This window comes from Aedes albopictus, chromosome 3 (assembly GCF_035046485.1).
Source record: "Aedes albopictus strain Foshan chromosome 3, AalbF5, whole genome shotgun sequence".
Taxonomy (NCBI): domain Eukaryota; kingdom Metazoa; phylum Arthropoda; class Insecta; order Diptera; family Culicidae; genus Aedes; species Aedes albopictus.
This window is the reverse complement of record NC_085138.1, coordinates 16,036,674-16,058,371: the sequence shown is the minus strand read 5'-3', so window position 1 is coordinate 16,058,371 and position 21,698 is coordinate 16,036,674. Positions and strand designations below refer to the sequence as shown.

The 21,698-nt window shown below is 39.2% G+C and overlaps 1 protein-coding gene and 2 long non-coding RNA genes across 4 annotated transcripts in view; 2 read left to right on the top strand and 1 right to left on the bottom strand.

Annotated features, from left to right (window-relative positions):
* The window catches only part of LOC115268734 (uncharacterized), a 514,127-nt gene extending 497,982 nt beyond the window's left edge, over positions 1 to 16,145 (top strand). Inside the window, exons 5-7 of one of the 2 annotated variants that reach the window (XM_062858638.1) lie at positions 1,069 to 1,186; positions 12,485 to 12,672; positions 13,059 to 16,145. In XM_062858638.1, coding sequence (XP_062714622.1) covers positions 1,069 to 1,186; positions 12,485 to 12,672; positions 13,059 to 13,399 — 647 coding nt within the window. In that variant the 3' untranslated portion in view covers positions 13,400 to 16,145. The remainder of the gene's footprint in view (positions 1 to 1,068; positions 1,187 to 12,484; positions 12,673 to 13,058) is intronic. The other variant, XM_062858639.1, reaches the window with a different exon arrangement.
* A 1,052-nt stretch (positions 16,146 to 17,197) lies between these two features.
* Positions 17,198 to 17,824, top strand: LOC134291156 (uncharacterized). The gene is made up of 2 exons (XR_009998941.1): positions 17,198 to 17,572; positions 17,643 to 17,824. It is a non-coding gene; the product is annotated as an uncharacterized LOC134291156 (long non-coding RNA).
* Positions 17,825 to 18,856: 1,032 nt separating this feature from the next.
* LOC134291175 (uncharacterized) lies at positions 18,857 to 19,486 on the bottom strand. The gene is made up of 2 exons (XR_009998950.1): positions 19,109 to 19,486; positions 18,857 to 19,038 (listed from the first exon to the last, which is right to left on the bottom strand). It is a non-coding gene; the product is annotated as an uncharacterized LOC134291175 (long non-coding RNA).
* Positions 19,487 to 21,698: the final 2,212 nt, after the last annotated feature.

The window sequence follows — 21,698 nt, the reverse complement described above, 5'->3', positions numbered from 1 at the left end:
CTTCCTGGAACGCGGTCACAAGCAAGATCCCAAAAATGTTTCCTAGGATACCCTCTAAATGCCCCGTCCGGATCTTTCATTCAAGCTAATCGGTTTCGGAAGTAATGCCACATGCACCCGCCGCAGCACAAGTCATGAGTGATCGTCTCCGTTGATGTCGAGGAATCATGGGTCGAGATCTTGAGAGAAGATCAGCCTTTCACCGAATGTAAACGGATGTGTTGGCTGATGAGAAGCAGTTAGAAGGAGTTGAGCGCAGCGGAACCGATTCAGGTTCGTTTATGTACTGCGATTTAATTTATACAATAAACTTATTATGTCCGAAATCTGAAACGAAGTTTCAAGTTTATTTTTATTTCAAAAAAAGAAAATAAGCAAGATATTAAGACTATAATCAAAATATTCGGTAATAAGCTTCATTAGATTTGACGCATACATATTATTACACTCCTAATACAAGTTATTAGAAATAGTGAATAAAATTCATAAGTTAAACTTATACATACAATTAATTATGTGTTATGCTTCATATTACACAACCAGATGAGCTTTATTAGAAAAACGAAATGGCGAAAATATATAACATTTTCTTATACATTCGATATGGAAATTTCTTTTCGCGCAATATAACTTTTGTAGAATACTATACTTAAAAGAAATATCGCTAGCCTTCTAAATCTACCTAGGGAAATTCAAACGAAGCCCACGTTTCGGCCAATGTTCGATCGAAACAATGTGCAATGCCACAAAAACAATCCAATAATTTCTAATCTGTAAGATGCCTATACTTTTAAATTACATATTCTTCAATCGAAAACATTGACCGAACATGATTCGAACTTTTGTCCGGATATCCATTGGACCGAGCACTTGTGCACACAACAAGTGCTGCCATGGAATTCCGGTGCCATCGATGCAGATTCCGATCCGGTCCGTTTCCCACAATCCTCAGTGTTTTCCGTGCGCTAAGCACAAATCCCCGCCCCACATACACACCCACACACACACCCGCACACGAGCGCAAATCTCACTAATAATTAAAATACACTCTCCACTTGTCACTTATAGACTTTCTCTCGACAGCAGCCCGGGCCAAAATTATCGGCTCGCAGGAGGTGCACGTGAAGAAGGGCAGCACCATCTCGCTGTCCTGCGTTGTGAACGTCCTGGCGTCGTCCATCTCGTGGTAAGTACCTACCTTCAGTCTCGACCCAACGTACCGCACTACTACCGTAATACCTATATGTATGGTAACCAAAGCGAATCATCGACCGTTCGAGCGTGGATTGTTAGTAGGATTAAATTGCAGATTGGCAAAATCGGTTGGTTCTGAAAATACCTAGGTGCTGTCGATAGCAATTAGCAGACGGGTGGATCGGTTTGATGAGATGATGCCCGAGAACAACAATTTGATGGCCTCAGATATTTTGCGATTGGTTTACTCCGAAATGTGGGATGCATTCAGAACTTAATCAGTTCGGGTGAGGTTTAATTCTAGAAGCTTATTTGTAGCCTCCATTAACAGGGAGGTCAATGTTGAACTTAGATGTATGTATCTACGGGAAACGCCTGTTGTAAGCTGACAGGAAAGATCTATTCGTATTGACTAACACGACGAGAGGTGATTGAAAGGTGGAACCAGCATTTCGAACGTAGACTCCTGGAAATGATCACACCAGCGCGAGCGGTAGCGGCAGAACGTGGAACAGTGGATGCACTCTATGAAAAGTTACAGAATGTTCAATTTTTTTGTGAGAGAAAAAATATTGCCTATCCCAAACATTTTGACCATCCCCTGTACAAAAAGAAGTAGAAACAGCAGACACGCATCTTTCAGAAGAAAAAATAACGCCATCTGACAGACACGTAGTGCGAGTAGGGGAACTAGGGGTAAGACGCCCACGTTAAGGAAGAGTCCAATTTTAATCACGAAACACTTTATAATACACATTTTTTTGGCACTAACATGAAGCACCAACATGTTTCCTTCCAAATGGAAGAAACCATAAACCAGTTTTATGTTTTACTACTGAAAAATTCAAATTTGAAAAAAAAAGTTTGATTTTCAGAATTTTAGTTTTAATGCGGGGTAAAACGCGCCACTAGCCGCAGCTAACGCCAGGATGCCAAATTGTGTACATATACTTGCGCACCTGGTTTATTGTCAACTGTTATTGTTCGTGAAGGGTATACAGTCATTGCATAATTATGGATCACCTGTAATTATGGGTCAATTCCATGTAAACGTCATAGTGAGCTGTTTTATCAATAATTACTACAAAATGACGCATGGCTGTGTGATTAGTGAGTTTATTAATAGTAAAAATGTGCTGTTGCTTGGTTCCAACTTGTGTTCTACATAATTTGTGCCAGAGTTTGGATCTAAATGGCTATTTTAATGTAAATAACTAGGGGTGGGCATTTTACCCCACACATACCTCAGAAGTTTGGACCCTTGTAAAAAAGTTGTAAGAGTCAAATTCGATACTTTTCCCGCTTGGTACACAAACAATGGGAGTGTGCAAAACAGTTTGTGCGGATAGCGAGGAAAAAATTCTTTTAAATTATATAAAAAAGTGCAAACATTTGACAGGCTAAAATTACATCAAAAGTAACCAAAATCTTTTTTCGAAGTTTTTGTACATTTTTTTAGTAAAAATATGTAAACTCAAAAGTAAAAAAGAATTTTTATTCTTATTTTAGCGATAACAATTGAAAAAGTACTGAAAATAACGTGGCCTAAAACAAGGGTGGCGCAACTTGCCCCCTATGGGCGTTATGGCCGCAGTTCCCCTAAATGGAGATTATTCACTGATCACAAGAAACATGGCAGTTTTACCAGAAACACAACGCAACCCGTAACGGCCACGTACCGGGAGCTGAAATTTGCAGAGATAAGGACGGGGCACCATGACGGACGGACATGAGGTGATTGAAAGGTGGAAGCGGCACTTCGATGAGCATCTGAATGGCGGGGAGAACGTAGGCACGGAGCCAAGGCAACGGAGGAAACGACTATCTTAGTATGGCAGAGGACGGAACTGTTCCAACTAGGAAGAATTCCGGGACGAATTTCCGAAGGAATTCTAGGAAAAATCACCGAATCAACAAGGAAAACTCGATGACATTTCAAGAGGAATCCTGGAGGAACTCCATGAAGAATTTAAGGAATTCCAGGAGGAGGAAATTACAAAGTAATTCTAGGAGAAGTAATATCAGGAGGAATACCCGAAGAAGTTTCAGGAGGAGACCTTGAAGAAAGTCCAGCAGGAATCCCAGAACGAACTCTAAGAGGACACCCAGGAGGAATTCACGGAGGAATCCACGACGGAATATCAAGAGGAATCCCCGAAAGAATTTCAGGAGGAATCCATGAAGGAAGTCCAGGAGGAATCCCCAAAGTAATTCCAGAAACAATTTTCATAGGAATTCAAGAAGGATTCTTCGAAATATTTCTGGGAGGAAACATCGAAAAAAATCCTAGAGGAATCCTCAAAGAAATTCCATGAGAAACCCCTGGATGAATTTGAAGAGGATCTTCATAGTAATTTTAGGAGAAACCCCCGCAAGAATTTCAAGAGGAAATCCCGAAAGAATTCCAGCGCGAATCCCAAAGGAATTCCAGCAATAATGAACAAAGAAATTCCAGCAAGACTCCCCAGTTCCAGTGGGAATTTCCAAGTGAATTCGAGAAAGAATCCCCAAAGGATTTCTAGGAGTAGTCAACGAAAAATATCCATAGGGTATCTCTGAATGAGTTCCCGGAGAAATTCCAGAGGGATTTCTAGGAGGAATTCCGAGAGGAATTCACTCCTGGGGTCTCCAGTTAGCCTAGTGGTTAAGACTATGGATCGCCAATCCGGAGACGGCGGGTTTGATTCCCGCTCCGGTCGGAAAAATTTTCTCGACTCCCTTGGCATAGTGTATCATTGTCCTTGCCTCACAATATACAAATTCATGCAATGGCAGGCAAAGAAAGCCCTTCAATTAATAACTGTGGAAGTGCTCTAAGAACACTAAGTTGAAGTGAGACAGGCCAAGTCCCATTGGGGACGTCGAGCCATAAAGAAGAAAAAGAAGAAGAGGAATCCCCGAAAGAACTCCAGAAGAAATTCCCCAAGGAGTTCCAGTAGGAAACCCCGAAGGAATTCCAATAGGAATTTTCTCAGAAATTCGAAGAGGAATCACAACAGGAATTCCAAGAGTAATTCTAGGAGGAGTTCACGTAGAGGAACCCCCGACGGAATACCAGGAGGAATCACTGAAAGAATTCCAGGAGAAATCACCAAAGGAACTCTAGGAGCAATCTTCGAAGGAATTACAAAATAAATCTCCGAAAGAATTCAAGGAAGAATCTCCGAAAGAATTCCAGGAGGAGGAATCCCCGAAGGGATTCCAGGAGGAATCCCTGAAGGAAGTTCAGAAAGAATACCCGACGGAAGTCCAGGAGGATTTCATGAAGGAATTCCCGGAAAGATCCCCGAAGAAATTACAGAAAAAAATCCTGTAGGAATCCCAGGGGGAACCCCTGAAGGAATTCTGGGAGGAATCTCCCATGATTTCCAAGCGGAATAATCGACGAATTTTTAAGAGGAAATCCCGAAGGAATTCCAAGACGAAGCCCTATAGGAAGTTCAGAAGAAATCTCCGGAGGAATCTCAGGAGGAACCCCGGAGGAACTCTAGGAGAAATCTCCGTAGGGATTGTGAAAGAAATCATTTTTAAAAAATCCAGGAGGAAACCCCGAAGGAATTTCAGGAGAAATCCACGACAGAATATCAGGAGAAATTCCCAAAAGAATTTCAGGAAGAATTCTCGAAGGAAGTCTAGGAGGAAAATCCGATAGAAAATCTTAGAAGAATCCACCAAGGAATTCTAAGAGGAATCCCCGAAAGATACTGGAAAAACTTGTAATTAGAAGGCACGAAATGTTGCTAATTGGCAAATTGAGAGATGAAATTTGTGAAAAAAACGCATTCTGGTGGGATTCGAACCCACGACTCCGTATTCGCTAGACCGGCGCTTTAACCAACTAAGCCACAGAACAGGTAAGCTCTCAACGCATACTAAATAGACACCAGCAAAACAAACTGCCTGGTGGCTAGGTATGCGGTGTGCGAGAGAAAGTCTCGGCTTCATATAAATAATTCGCTCGCACTTGTAGTTAGTAGTGTAAATAGGAGTGTGTTGTGGATTGGCATCTAAGCCGAAAAGAGAGATGAGTTTGTGAAATAGGAGTGTTCACAGTGCGGCTTCGGAGTCAGTTTGGCTAATCTGCTAAAATGCCAGTAAATGGGCAATATGTATCATTGTATCCCCGAAAGAATTCCAGGCAAATTTCGCGATAGAATTTTAGGAGGAATCTCCGAAGATACGCCAGGAGGAATTCTTGAAGGAAGTCCGGGGGAACCTTTGAAGTAAGTCCAGGAAGAATCCGCGAAGAAATTACAAGAGAAATCCCTGCAGGAATACCAGGGGGAACTCTCGAAGGAATTCCGGTAGGAATCTCCGAAGGAATACCAGGTGGAATTCTCGAAGGATTTTAAGCAGAATCTCTCAAAGAGATTATTTCCGGGTAGGGGAAAGGATTTGTAAGAGGAATCCCCTAAAGAATTCCTGGAGGAATTCCAGAAGAAGCTCCATTAGTATCCTCGAGATACGACTGATTATATTCCTTAGGAAATTATTGAAGAAATTCCTACAAGGTTCCCTGAAGGAATTACTGAATGAGCTTTTGCAGAAATCTCTTTTGTAACTCCTGGAGTTCTCCTGGAAAAATCTCAATATCAATCTGAAAAAAAAACCAGGAGCGATCCATGGAAAAACTCCTGGAAGAATCCCTAATGGAACTTCACGAGGAATCTCCTAAAGATCCTGAAGAAACCTTAGAAAGAACTCTTATAAAGGAATCCTTGCATAAACTTCTGGGGAGAATCTCTTCTGGAGGTATCCCTCGATCCTCATATAAGGTTCTCTGAAGGAACTCCTGGACTAATTGCTGTAAAAACTTCTACAGGAATTTATAAACGAACTTCAGGATGAATCCCTGCAAAGACTAATTTCTAAAGATCTCCTGCAGGAATTGCTGAAGAAGCATCTTACGGAATTCTTGATGGCATTCATGAATCCTCCTGAAAAATCTTTGAAGGGACTTCTTTAAGGATACCTGAGCGAACTTCTGTTGCTTAGGGTTATGCAAATGCTGAACTTGTTGTAAATGCGTCAAAAACAAAGTACATGGTAGTAGAAGAAACCAAACATGAAAAGATTCGTCTACTGATAAATAGTAATGTCACAATAGGGTTCTCCACGCCACGGTGGCTATGGTAAAATTGTCTAAGTCTTTGGCGTTTTGTGGCATTGTTGTTTAAGGTTTGCACTCTAACAAAACATCAGTTTTTATGGGTAGTTCGATTGGATTCCACGTGGGATTGGAAAGTGCGCTAGTTTCAAAATAATTCATGACTTGCTAGTTGGATTCTGAAGAAAATCTAATTTATGAGAATCTTATGTAATTTTGGAGTTTTCCGAGGGAAATGCTGGATGAAATTTCGTTTTATTTAGTAGTGTGAATAGAATGCGGAAGCTAATGAGCCTCTTATGGGTTTACGCTGGGATTCTTATGCGAGCTCCACAGCTGAGGGCTAGGAACTAATGAAATCTGGGTTAATTTTGAAGGGAAATTCCGTTAAGAACTTTTTCAAGAAACATAACTGGCTGAATAACAGGGATGCATTCAGGTTTCCTTCAGATGTTACTTCTTGTATTTCTCATGGAGTCCTTCCTGAGATACTACTAGGAACTTCTTACGTGATTCCTGCGGATTTTCCTTCTGGGTTTTCACCAGGAATTTCATCTGGGAATTTATAGGAGCTCTAGGAATCATCGAAGCATTCTTTCCGATAGTCTTCCAGGAGTTACTTATAAGAATTCTCTGAAACTTTCCCCAGTGATCTTCCTTATAAGGGAGATTCTTCTAAGATTTCTCCATTGTGAAATTGAAACTATTGGATAGAAGAATTGCTTATGAATGTATTCGAAAGTCCTGTAAGTATTTCATGAGAAACTTATAGAATAAAAATTCCACTAAACATCTGATGAACGTCTGAGACAATAGCGGGATAACTACTGGAGGAATTTCGGAATAATCTGCAGGGAATAAGAAAGGCACTCCTGGAGGAATCCAGAAAGAAGCACCTCAAGACAACCCCTTAAGAAATTCTTTGAAGAATCCCAAAAGATTTTCCGGGATAAATCCCACAACAAATTCCTTGGTAAACAGGCTAGATATATCCAGGAAGAAGTTCCAGAGAGAACTTAAGGAGGGCTCCTGACGGAATCACTAAAGAAACTCCTGGATGAAAGAATTCTTGATCTATTCTCACAAAGATTTCCTGAATAAAATACCGGAATGAATTCCCGGAGGAATCTTGAAAGAAAACTCGAAAGAAGCTTCCGAAAGAATCTCAGAAGAAAATACGGAGAAGTCGTAGAAAGAGAACTTCTCAAAAGGAGGAATCTTCAAAGAAGGAAGCTCCATGAGAAATCTTCAAAAGAACTCCAGGAATTCCAGAAGGAAGTCCTTGAGGAGTGACTGAAGGGACTGCTGATGAAGTCTCCGAAAAAGCTCTTGGAGAAATCTCAGAAGATACTCCTAGAGGAATTCTTAAAATAAAAAATTGCAATAAAACTCCCTGGTACAACCCAGAAGGTTTTCTTTCTTGATGAATCCCAGGGCATCTTCAGGATTTTCTCCTCCTACTATTCAGAACATTCTTTCGAGATTCTTCAACGAGATCTTTTTAGAATTCCTTAGATTTTTTTCCTGGAATCTTTTAGGGGGTGCTTCTGTGGGTCCTTACTGGGATTCCACAAGGCATTTATTGAGGTATTCCTGCTTCTGAGAACCTGAAGTTTCCTCCAGGAGTTTCTTCATGAGTTCCTTCTGAGGTTCCTCAAGATTTTCATCTAAGATTAACCATGAGTTCCGTCTGGGATTCCTCCACGTGTTCCTTTAGGGATTCCTCCAGGATTTTCTTCTAAAATAATTCAGAAACTGGTTCTAAGATTTCTCCAGGAATTCTAACTAAGATTTACAGTTCCTTCAGTTATTCACCCAGGAGTTCCTTCTGAGATTCTTTCAAGAGCTCTTTCTGGTATACACTACCCGCAAAGATTTAAACAACTCTATAATATATGCTACCCATCATAAGTATAGACTTACAAAAAGTTTTGCAACAATATTGCATCACATTGACTCACCTTGATATCTCCAAAACATGAGAACTTATGAAGATGCTGTATTCAGAAAAGTCTCAGACAAACAGACGTAACACTCAGAACAATTTTCGTTAAAATATTTCGCCCACTTACACTACCATCACCTGGTAGAAATGTTTCACGAAACACTGCATTGTGCAATATCGCCAACAGCAGGCGCTAGTGTGAAACGTCAAACGCATAGAAGAACGTTATAAGCGTTAATTAATAATTATTGAAGATTTAAAATAAGCGTTGAAAATGTGGTCGATGGAAATTTTGCAAGTGTTAGTTATTCAGAAGCCCAAAAGCAACAAGTTTTCTGAAGGAAACATTTTCATAGGTGCTCTGGTTTTAGAGATATCGAAGTGAGTCAGAGTGATCCAATATTGTTGCATTGCTTTTTGTGAGTCTATACTTATTAGTGTACCTCCAGGAGCTCTTTTCTACTAGATTTCTACTAGGATTCCCATAGGTATTCCTTCTGTGATTTCTCTATGAGTTATTTGTGGATTTCTCCAGGATTTTTTACATAAATTTTTCTGAGATTGCTACTCAAATTTATCCGAGATTTCTCCATTAATCTCTTCCGGGAATTCTCCTGGACCACCCTCAAAGATTTCATGCGTTCTTCCCATTGCCTTTTGGGATTCATCCAAGATGTTTCTTAAATTATCGAAATTTCTTACGGGAATTCTTTCAGGAGTTCTTTCCTAGATTACTTCAGGAATCAATTGCGAGACTCAATCAGATTTTCATTTCAAGGTTCGTTCGAGTATTTTTCAGGAATGAATTCCAGGACTTCTCTCGGAACCCTTACATTATCCGTCTAGGAATTCTATCTGAGATTCCTCAAGAAGTTCCTTCTGGGATTTCTCCATATAATCCTTCCGGGAATCCTCCAAGAAAATCATGCGGTATTCGTTCAACAACTACTTCTATTTTTGCTCTAGGAATTTCATCCGGGTTTCCTCCAAGAGTTCCTTCTGAAATTTTCACAGAAATTCTTTTGAAATTCTGTTTGGTGTTCATTACGCTCCAGAAGTTCATTAAGTGTTGAGTTAATTCAAGAGTTTTTTGTATGGAATCACTCTAGGAGTTCGGTATGAAATTTTTCTATTAGTTTCTTATAAAGCTCATACAATCCTTGAAGAATTCCTCCAACAAACTCTTAAAGAATTCCTTCATGTTTTTTTTTTTCGGGACATTCCTCCGAGAATTACTTTTGTGTTTTCTCCAATAGTCATGCCAATCTTCAAATCAGAGTCATACCAAAGTCCGTCACCAATATGGTTTTTGGAATTCCACAAGATTTTCCACAGGGTTTGCGTTGTAATCTCAGCCGATTTTTGCCGTAGAATGATCCGCAAATTTTATCAGGCTTCTAACCGCAATCTCTTTGGAAATCCTTCCAGAACCGAAATGACAGCCAGCATTTCCCTCGGAACGCCCCAGAGTTACAATGGAATCTCACAATTTAGTATTTCTTCAGATTCTACCCAGCTAACCCATCATCGCAATTAGTTATATGGTTTTTCACTTTTAATATATTGTTTCGTCGCACCTCCTTATAAAAACATAAGGCTCATTGGAAGGTGCATTATCACTTCTAGCAAGTAAAATATTCATTGTCAACTGTAATTAACGAAAAGATGAGGAGTTTTTATGCCTGTTGGAGGAAGATTCTTGGATTTCTGAAAAGATATCACCTCCATTGGGCTTTTCCTTGATCCACAAAAAAGAGAAATGGATAAAGAAATAATATAAATAAAAAAAATGAAAGAAAAGTCGAAAAAATTATAGAGCACATTTTTTCACGTGGTTGAGCCCAAGAAACCAATAACACAGCGTAACAAAAATAACTTTTGGTCTGTCTCAAGAGCAAACTTATGTGTCTCTGGAAGATTTTGGGACGCTGAATCCGAATCCGGGCTCAGATTTGCTCCAGCACGTCTCAATGTTGAGGTATACCTCAAATTATAGGGCAAAATATGCGATTTTGGGCTTTTTTGACTGAAAGCCATTAAGCATAGAAATATTTTTTTAGGCAATCAAAAGGAAGAATTGGTAAATTAACATCTAAATTAACGACTCATGCTAAATATTTTGTGTTACCAAATCGAACTTGATAGTTTTAAGCTATTTATGTTAGGTATGATATTTCCCATACAAGCCACCCTCCAAAAGTTGCATGCAAGTTTACATACTAACATCAAGTGACTAAATCTATCAAATTTGATTTAGTTTAACGAAATATTTTGCACGGGTCGTTAATTTAGATGTTAGTTTAACAATTTTCCTTTTGATTGCTTAAAAAAATATTTCTATGCTTAATGGCTTGCAGTCAAAACAAGCCCAAAATCGCATATTCTGCCCTATAAATTGAGGTATAGCTCAAAATTGTGACGTGCTGGAGCTAATTTGAGCCCGAATTTTGATTCAGCGGCCCAAAATCTATCAGAGATACATACGTTTGCTCTTGAGACAAAAAAAAGGTTGCGCTGTGTAGCCAAAAAAAGCCGACAAAATTTCCAAATCGGCCATATCTTAAGACAGAGATATTGACAATACTTTTATTATCAACAATTCTCACCGAGTCCACGCCAACACTAAGTCACAAACACAAAACATGTTTCGCTTCGGCTGCTCTCGGCTAGTGTGGTCGAACTGAGAGCGGAAATATTGAAGCGAGGAATCAAACTTAAGCGGATCCCACACGAGCATCAATACTTCATCAATATCGCTACTTTCTGTCGAAATTTTCATCAAACCTTCCGCTTAATTGAAAGATTTTCCAAAAACACATTAGGATAACCATTAGTTTGACGAAAATTCCGGCAAAAAGTGCCAATATTGATGGAGTATTGATGCTTTTCAGACACCGCACTTACTCTCCTCCCGCCCAGAGATCAATATATTGATGGTTTGGAAAAACATATCAATATATTGATGTCATGTTAAGGCGACATCAATATATTGAAGCAAATATTGAGGGAAATAAGAAATTTGATTTCGCGTTTCAACTTTGCCCCTCATTTTCCCTTTCAATTCGATCACGGTAGATGAGAGCAGCCGAAGCGAAGTAGGGTATTGGTTATCTTATTAAGCATGTGGCTCCCATTTTCATCCTCTAAAAAAAACACAAAGGCCAGAAGCGCTGTTTGTTTTATTTCTTATTTTTGTATTTTTTTATTAGAAGTGAGCACCCATGAAAATGAAAAGAACGGAATCAATCGATGCCGTAAGTGCTTGTTTTCGAATGAATATGGGAGCGTGAGATTTCTGATGACACACATACCCTATGTTTTGTGCTTGTCACTGACATTTGTTTCGGTCGGCATCATATAAAAAGTCAACTTTTTTGTTGAGCGACTCATTGTGGGTGACCCGGGTATGACTCGGTTAAAATATTGAGAATTATTGTCAATCCTTACAGATTGCTTACAATAATGTAAATCGTAGTCTTCGATAGATGTTGTGCCTGGACTTCAGAAAAAACTGCGGTCAAAAACATTCATCCAAGCATGTACCATGTCCTCTACAGATACAAGAAATCGAACATGCTCGAAGAGAACCGGGAAGGTCTTTGGAGTCTTCGAGCGACGCGTGCTATGGACGATCTTTGGCGGTGCGCAAGAGAGCCAAGAGGAGAAAGGTGTGTGGTAACGAAGGATGAACTACGAGTTCGCTGTACTGTACGACGAACCCAATATCCAGAAAGTGGCCAAATTCGATACGCTACAGTAGACAGGGCATGTAACAAGAATGGTGGACGACAACTCTGCAAAGTTATTATTCTCATCTTGTCCGGATGGTACAAGAATATGTGGAGCGTAGAAATCACGACGGATGGAGAGTGGAAGCCACTAACCGAGTGTTGGGGTGTACTATTGTTTATTATGGGTTATCTTAATTGTGTTGTTGTGCAATTAAATGTAATATTCCTAGTCAAATGGTGTTTGTAAATGACACCAAGAAAGACATAGGTATGCACAAATAAATTAGACCGATTTTGCGTGTTTTTATAATATTCAAAAGAACAATAATAGCACGAATCTAAATCTGGAAATCTGTATTCCAATGAAACCTGGTGTGTATCAATGGAGAACAGTCAACGGTTGTGTTACATTCACATCATGCAATTAAACGTAGTCCTATTTACAAGAACAAAACGAACTAAACAATAACCCATCTCCCCGTTTTTTCCTTGCTCTTCCGCTCACAGGTACCACGGATCGTCGGTGGTCGACTTCGATTCGGCCCGCGGAGGCATCAGCCTGGAAACGGAGAAAACCGAAACCGGCACCAGCAGCCGCCTGATGTTGACACGGGCCACCCTGCGGGACTCGGGCAACTACACCTGCGTTCCCTCGGGGGCCATCTCCGCCAGTGTACAGGTTCACGTTCTGAACGGTGAGTTGGATGATATGATGTCCATTTGTACATGTTTTGTACCTCGCGCAATTGTAGTAATTGGGTTAATCAATCGCAGTTACAGGGAATCAGAAAATTATGTCCTTTTCGTTTCAAATTGAATAGCTATACTATTTTGTTAAATAATACCTCCAGGCCACATACCTGATTCTGCAGTTCCGATGAGTTATTCAATATTGTCAACACCTCATTTCCGCAAAAAGCCTATTAAATTGTGGAGAAAAAAAGTGAAACATTTCCATTCCACACGGAAAGGCCACTTCGGAATGAAACTCGGCACGCTAGCCAACTGTAATACATATCCTAATTACCGTGCTGCACCATCTGATTTAGTATTTTTGTTTTCTCTTTCCCATACTTTGCAGGTGAACATCCAGCTGCAATGCAGACAAGCAACGGAGTGCTGCTCTGTTCGTCACGATACGTACTAGTTTTTGTACTGCTTGCAGCCCTAAATAGTTGTAATTTAAGTAAATTAATCTCCTTCATATCAACAACCCTACTCGGAACGGAAAGGCAACTGCGCTGTGCGGTCTTGCTGGTGGCGTCAACGGCATCAGTCAGATTCGTTGCCGGTTTTTCGCCCTCCCGCGGTAGCAACTGTTTCAAAATCCGAACATGCTCCACCAGCAGCAGCACTTTTTCCAGCTCGCAAATTAGCTTACAAAGCTTGAACGAAGCCCCGACGCTGGAGCAGAAAAGATGATCCCCACGCTAGCTAAAATATCGTTAATCCCATCCAACAACGAGGTATCCTTCTAGAAAATAAAAACTTCTCATCGGCGGCGTCATCACCTGGCCCCCAGCCAGGCCCCATTCTCATCCGATGAGTTCCCCTTCATCAGCTTTGCGTCATCCAACCGGCGTCGGACGGTTCATGCGAGCGTCAGAGGTCATCCTTGTGAATAAGAACCCGATTACCAACTAAACTGTAGTGAATAAGCATAAAGAGTAAACTCATCTGGACCGGCTCAGAAAAAAGTGAGATTCCTTCTACGACAAAAACTAGATGTAGTGTGTACCTAATTGGAAAGAGAACTTTTTCTAATACTCAACCAACACCTGTAATTTCTGGATTGTCTGATACGGGGTTGTACTGTTTACTGTTCGGAGAAAAGGGAAAGTGACAATTAGATGGTTTCTGTTTTTCTTCTGTGGATGTTCAACTGGAAGAAGATGGCTCAATATGCAGAGTAAAATGGTACAAAATTTGTAAATTCGTGATATCTGGGAGGCATCTGGGAGGATATGCTTCTCTCAAGTGCTCAACATAAGTCCGTTGTTCGGAATTACGGCACCCAAAGAAAAAAGAAAATACGAACAACAGGAAAATCATAAAAACCAATAAATTACCATTACACACGGAGACAAATTTCGTTCGTTTGAAACAAAAATATTCATGTTTATTCGGTAAACTGATAAAATTTTTGAAACTATAATATTAATTTTTAAAACTAACTCAATAACATATTGATTTTTACAATACCCATTGAAGAGCTCCCCGTTCCGCCGTCGAGAACATAAACAAAACTCTCAAGTTCCAGCTGCAGCACCAAACAAGATTTCCTCTTGCAAAAAAAGGCAAGTTTCACCAAAAGTTTCCACGAAATCCCATTGATTTCGGGAGCGTATGTTATCTACATGATGCTGGCATTGAAAGTGCCACGCGGGAAGTGGGTTTTCCTAGAGAAGGAAATGACTTTGTAAATTTGATTGGAAAACAAATTATCCGTAGGGCCGACCTGCCACAAAAAAACATTTTTTTTTACATTTGTTTCTAACATAACCTGTCAGAAGATGCATGTTTGTTTCAAAAATGGATTAAATTTGCTTCAAATGTGACGTTCGATTTGCTCCAAACAGTTTTATTTTTGTTGCCAGAACAAATAGAGAATTTATTTGAGTTTACCTGAAATATTTTTGATTTTACCGTGCTTTTTTCTGCGTGCATGATATTTTTGCTTGCTTTTTGCCTAGTTTATAAATGCTACTGATTCTACTACAAATTAAATTAAGAATCAATCTTCGAAGTCTGCAACTCTGTTGTAGCTACTGTTCGTGTTTGAAAATCAACTCTGAAATTAGCTCTGCCAATTAACTTCAGATCTGAATTGAGGGGCCCAGAATCAAAGGGGTGTAAGTGACCATTTTGTCGATTTTGAGCTAAGCATATCCAAAAGTTCTTCAGATTTCAAGCTTTCAGAAACTTTTTAAAGATTATTTTTACGATGATTAGAAAAAATACAATAAACCGTAGAAAATTGGGTAAGATTGTTCGAAGGAAAAAGTGAAAAAGAAGCGTGTTTGGGGCAGTTGCGATGGGGATCTCGGTCGCGTTGCATTGTTCGAAGGAAAATGTGAAAAATGACGCGTGTTTGGGGCGGTTGCGAGGGGGTTCTCGATCAGGTGGCATTGTTCGGCGGAAAAAAAACGAAAAGTGACGCGTGTTTGAGGCAGGTGCACATTGTCCTTCCTTGAAGCGATAAAAATGGATGCACACTTTGTAACCAACAGTATTGCAGAAAATTGAATCAGACAAGGAGTGGTTGCGGTCATTCGACGACATGAAACAGGGTGAGATCATTCCGATTTTTTTTTCTTTACATCCTAGAAGGAGTTGGGGTAATTTCGCCAATGCTTTTTCATGAGGACTCCTGGAGTCTGGTAATATTTGCAAATTAATCTTGTATCTTTGGTGCTGGCCTAATATTGAAGCAATAAAATGTTAGAAGAAAATAATTGCAGCTCACAACAATCAATGAGCAAATTAAAAATAATTGGCTTAATTACCTCAACGGCTGTCGATCACAGGTAACACATGGAACTACTCTTAGTAAAATACATAATTCGAAAAAAGCTATCTAAGCTTGAAAGTATATTCACCGTATACTCTAAGTTAAATACTGTGAGAAACGCGTGGCTATTTTCGTGAGTCGGTCGGTTTTCTCGGTAGGGAGATGGGGACGCAAATATTGAATGCGAAATCAGAAGCCCGCGATAACTTTCGTGGGAAAGTCGGGTTTCACGGTTAAGTGAACGATCAACGCGATGACGCGTTTAATAATGAACGATCGTTGACGTATATGCATTGCCCTTTCTATGTGTCGTGTATTTTCATATAACTAGTGGATCAAATCACCTACCAAAGATGGCCCCAAAATCCACGCCTTACCCTACCTACTAACAAATAATCCTTCCCGAGACAACTGTGGGAATGCTGTGTATCCCACGGTTTCTAGTAACAACAGTTGTCGAATTAATATTCCTTTCCTTTCCCGATGACCGTAAGGACGTTGTCGGTGCCGTTATTGACTTTATAATATTGAACTCTCGAATTGTGCACATTGAGAGTGTGTAGCTAGTACCATTCATTGGTTCTGTGTTCAACTTCGATAGTTCTGGTCAATCACGGAGTAGCAACTACGATGCACCGAGAAAATTTTCTACTCAATGACTGAGTTGGCCTTACTCAGAAATCGAAAAATCCTTTGTTTTCTTACTCAGTTTCAGCTAAAAGTGGGACAACCCAATGGCAATGGGGAAATTAACGGAAACTGAGTAAGAAAACAAAGGATTTTTCGATTTCTGAGTAAGTCTAACTCAGCCACTGAGTAGAAGTTTTTCTCTGTGTGTACGGTTATCTTTGATTTGCTTTGCTTTGCTATTTACTCGATTTGCTTTGCTATTTACTCGAAAGTGGGGTTCTGTCACTTACACCCCTTTGCCCCTTACACCCCCTCAATTCCAAAAAAATCAAATGAGTTCGCAAACCAGCAAAATGAAAGAAATACGATGTCTTCACGGACAATTGTTCTAAAAAACGAGTAAGTAAAACAAAAATTAGTATAAATCACTGAAGTAAATATGAAAAAATGTCAATTTACATTAACTTTCAAAAGAGAAAATCCAATGATTTTCGGGATTTTCTCGGTCTTCCTATGTCATGCAAATCACATTTCATCATGTCGATGTTTTCAGCATAATATTGAATTCCATAGATTCAAGGTTTCCGGAGAATGTCCAAGATTTTTTTTATTCTTAATCACTTAACCTAATTTACAGCTCTATTGTCCACTAGGGCACTACGTGAGCGACTTCAATTGACAGCCGCACCTACACCTGCGCTTTCCAGGTATCCGGGTCCGTTTGAAGAGGGTCAGTGTCAGCCGCTCTCGGTGAAGAGCAACTGACGAAAAATTGCAAGTGCCGGGGCTGGGAATCAAACCCATGACCATCCGCATATGAAGCGAACGTGTGACCAACTACGCCACGGGCCCCGACGATGTCCAAGATTCACACGGAGATTTTTGGCATTTCCGGGAAAAAAATCGGTATGCATGAAGTTTTTTTAGAGAGACGAACCAGCCAAGGGCTGAAAGTCTCTGAAATAAAGACAAATCAATCAATCATGATTTTAAGACTTCTAGGTAATACTATGAAAATAATAAAAGGAGGGATGGCACATGCGCTTTCATTAAATATTAAAAACGATTTTGCAATACTACACACTTAAAACAGATTCTCGAGCTCGGCAGAATAAAATGCTGATTTCCATCGGCAACATAAAAATTTGCCGATATTTCAGCAAACAAAATGCGTTTGCTGAGATTTACCACAATCAATTGCCGAAATATCAGTAAATCGTTTTAAAGTTCTGAAATTTGACAGCATTATTTGCTGGGCACATCTGCAAACACAAATTAAGCCGAAGTCAGCATAAAAGATTGCCGAGATGTCAGCATTTGTATTATGTATTGCCGAAATTTGCAAAACACAGCTGTCACTTTAGTTTTCGCTATTCCTTGGTAGTGGAAAAACAGTTCTTTTTACTTTTTCGTTTAACTGGCTGTAAAAGTTAATAATTCAACCGTAAAATAACGTGAGTGTGTAAGAATGTGTGGCTAATTTTGTAAGTAAACTGTGTTAATAAATTTCCTCATTCATTTTAGAAATTCCAGTAGAGATTTGTGTAAAGCGGCACGTCCAAATTCCTTCAGTATGAGCCTGAGTCCACCTTGCAGTGTGTTGAAAAAAGAACACTCAAACTCAGTTTCATCCCAACCGGCGTCAAATTCCATTAAGTGTACTAATTTGGTCATATTCAAGCCAATAAATCAACTGAAAATGGTTATACAGTGCGTTTTATGTGGGTCCGATGTTTCAGCTCATCTTTTTACTTTTTTCCTTTCTTGTGACAACTATAAACAAAAGAAAATGCCGAGATTCAGCAAACTCATTTGTGCTGTGAGTGGTTTTACTGAGCATTCAGCAATTTGATTTACTGATATGCTCGGCAAAAGTATGGAGAGCTGTCATATTTGTGATTGCCGAGATCTCAGTAAAGTGATTTTTTGCTGAGCTGGTTGCCGAGCACTCGGCGGTGCCAATCTCGGCAATCGGTTTGCCGAGATTCGGCGAAAAAATCTTAGTGTGTATGTAATTCTTCTTGATCTTTAGAGACCATTAACAGATGTCGTAAAGCGATATCCGATGATATGATTGACGAACACCACCTGAGTTACTAGTTCCTCACTTCTCACTTTTCACTCCACAATGCATCACACTCCTCGCTTTTCTCTTTCGTTTCTCTGATTCTAGCTACTTACTTCTCACTCCTGACTCTTTACTGCTCACTTCTCATTTCACATTTCTTGCTAATTTACACTCATCACTCTCCTCTTTTCAATACCCACTTCTGCTGAGTTCTCACTCACTCTTCGCTCTTCACTGCTCACTCTTCATTCCTCACTTCTCACTCATTTTTTCACATATCTTACTCTTCACTTTTTATTGCTTATTCGGGTGGTTCAAAACAGCACATGTTAAGAAGTTCGATTCGATCTCTCAATCTGTGTGACATACACACTAAGATTTTTTCGCCGAATCTCGGCAAACCGATTGCCGAGATTGGCACCGCCGAGTGCTCGGCAACCAGCTCAGCAAAAAATCACTTTACTGAGATCTCGGCAATCACAAATATGACAGCTCTCCATACTTTTGCCGAGCATATCAGTAAATCAAATTGCTGAATGCTCAGTAAAACCACTCACAGCACAAATGAGTTTGCTGAATCTCGGCATTTTCTTTTGTTTATAGTTGTCACAAGAAAGGAAAAAAGTAAAAAGATGAGCTGAAACATCGGACCCACATAAAACGCACTGTATAACCATTTTCAGTTGATTTATTGGCTTGAATATGACCAAATTAGTACACTTAATGGAATTTGACGCCGGTTGGGATGAAACTGAGTTTGAGTGTTCTTTTTTCAACACACTGCAAGGTGGACTCAGGCTCATACTGAAGGAATTTGGACGTGCCGCTTTACACAAATCTCTACTGGAATTTCTAAAATGAATGAGGAAATTTATTAACACAGTTTACTTACAAAATTAGCCACACATTCTTACACACTCACGTTATTTTACGGTTGAATTATTAACTTTTACAGCCAGTTAAACGAAAAAGTAAAAAGAACTGTTTTTCCACTACCAAGGAATAGCGAAAACTAAAGTGACAGCTGTGTTTTGCAAATTTCGGCAATACATAATACAAATGCTGACATCTCGGCAATCTTTTATGCTGACTTCGGCTTAATTTGTGTTTGCAGATGTGCCCAGCAAATAATGCTGTCAAATTTCAGAACTTTAAAACGATTTACTGATATTTCGGCAATTGATTGTGGTAAATCTCAGCAAACGCATTTTGTTTGCTGAAATATCGGCAAATTTTTATGTTGCCGATGGAAATCAGCATTTTATTCTGCCGAGCTCGAGAATCTGTTTTAAGTGTGTAAGGTATGACAAGATGCTCTGATCAATTTTTCAGTTGAGTCCGTTTGCAATTAAACGATGCTAAACTCCTTTAAAGTTTGTTTTTAGATTCACGAGAGGTGCTCTATTTTTTCTTAAATCACATAACTAATAATATATTTCTTGAGCCGCAGATATGCCGACAAACTTTGTTGAAGGCCGCAAAGTTATCAGACACTTGTGAAATAAGATATTTTCTATGTAAAGGAATAAAAGTAGCAATAAAATCTTGCTGATTGTGCGTGCAATGCTCAAGGTATAACATTTTTCCATAAGTGCCTGATCGCTTTGCGATGCCCGGAAAAGTTACTTTATATATCCTAGGCTAAAGGTCAATGCTATTGGCTTTGTGGTTTTTTAGTTAGTTCGGTTTAAGATGAGAAAAATTACAAATAAATGATGTTTTTTTCACATAAAACTCCTATACAGACTCCAAATGAGTGAAGCATTGCCCAAATGATAAAAATTTCAGCTGAAAATTTGTCCATTGCATCGTTGCGTAATGTAGAATGAAATGAGAAGGGTGCCTACTGCAATGTTTAACTTTTTTTCATACAAGTTTGGGCCACTTCACTGCTCATTCCAGCTCACTTTTCCCTGCTCAGTCTCCACTTCTCTTTTCTAACTCCTATTTTTTTAGCTATTCACTGTTTACTACTCATTCCTCACTGGTCACCACTCACTGATCAGTCCTCAATGCTTCTTACTGCTGTTTTCTACTTCTCGCTCCTTACACTTCACTGATCACTTCTCACTGGTCATTTATAACTACTCACTTTTAACTCTTCACAGCTCACTTCTTACTACCTAAGGCACCTCGTTCTTCATGTTTTATTTGTTATTCCTCTCCGATTTGGTTCTCGCTGATTGACACTCCTCACTCATCACTCTTCACTTTTAAATTCTCAATCCTCACTGCACTCTTCCATGCTCATCTCATTCCTCAGTTCTCGCTCCTCACAACTTCAAATGTTGGCTTCTTTATGTTAAAGATTATTGTCAATTTTCAAATACAAATTATAGGATATGGCAATTTGTGGCATATACAGGGGATAGACAAAATGATCGGGACAGGCAAAATTTTCACTTTCCATAAAATGTTCAATTAGCTGTAACTTTTCGAAAAATGCATAAAATATTCTAAAATTTTTACTGTAAGTTCTTCAACTAGCTGTGTATCAGTGGACAAAATTTGGAAAAGATCGGACAATTCTTCACGAAGTTATAAAGATTTTTGAAAATTGTAAAATTATCCGATAGCCAACTTTGAGCTGTTATATCTCCGGATTCATTTAACCGAATGTAATGAAATTTTGACCATTAATGACTTATATAATAAGCTATGAAAAACCATTGACTTAACTTAATATTCTTAACACGGAAGAAAATTATAACGATTTGATTATTTTTCTAATAAAACACCAAATTATCCAAAACATCAACATCGTTTTAAAATTCAAGATGCAAATTATAATTTATTTAGTTTCCCTCTAATTGACTTATATATAAATGCGTTTTGAAGGAAAGTAACAACATAGCCGCCAATAAATTGAAAAAGTAATGGGAGGCATATTAAAAATAGACCAATTTACTAAAAAAACGTGATAAAAATAAAATCGCTATAACTTTTTCGCTTGTTAAAAATTTCAAGTTAAGTCAAATGTTTTCCAGAGTTCATTATATAAGTCATGAATGGTCAAAATTTCATTGCAATCGGTTCATTGTATCCGGAGGTATAACAGCTCAAAGTTGGCTATCGGATAATTTTATCTTTTTCAAAAATCTTTATTACTTCGTGAAGAATTGTCCGATCTTTTCCAAATCTTGTCCACTGATACACAACTAGTTGAATAACTTACAGTAAAAATTTGAGAATATTCGATGCACTTTTCGAAAAATTACAGCTAGTTGAACATTTTTTGGAAAGTGAAATTTTTGCCTGTCCCGATCATTTTGTCTATCCCCTGTACGTAGAGCCCATAAAGCCGATTCGGAAAGCGCTCAGATATTCAGCATGACCATGCAGAGGATGACGAGTTCGATTCCTGGTCGGTCCAGAAACTTTTTGTAGAGATAATTTGGCGCATAGAGTATATCCGTGCATGCCAAACGACATACACATGCAAAATGGTCATTGGAAGAGGATGCTCTCAGTGGACGTGTGCGCCGAAATAAATTGCAACAGCGGTGGCATAC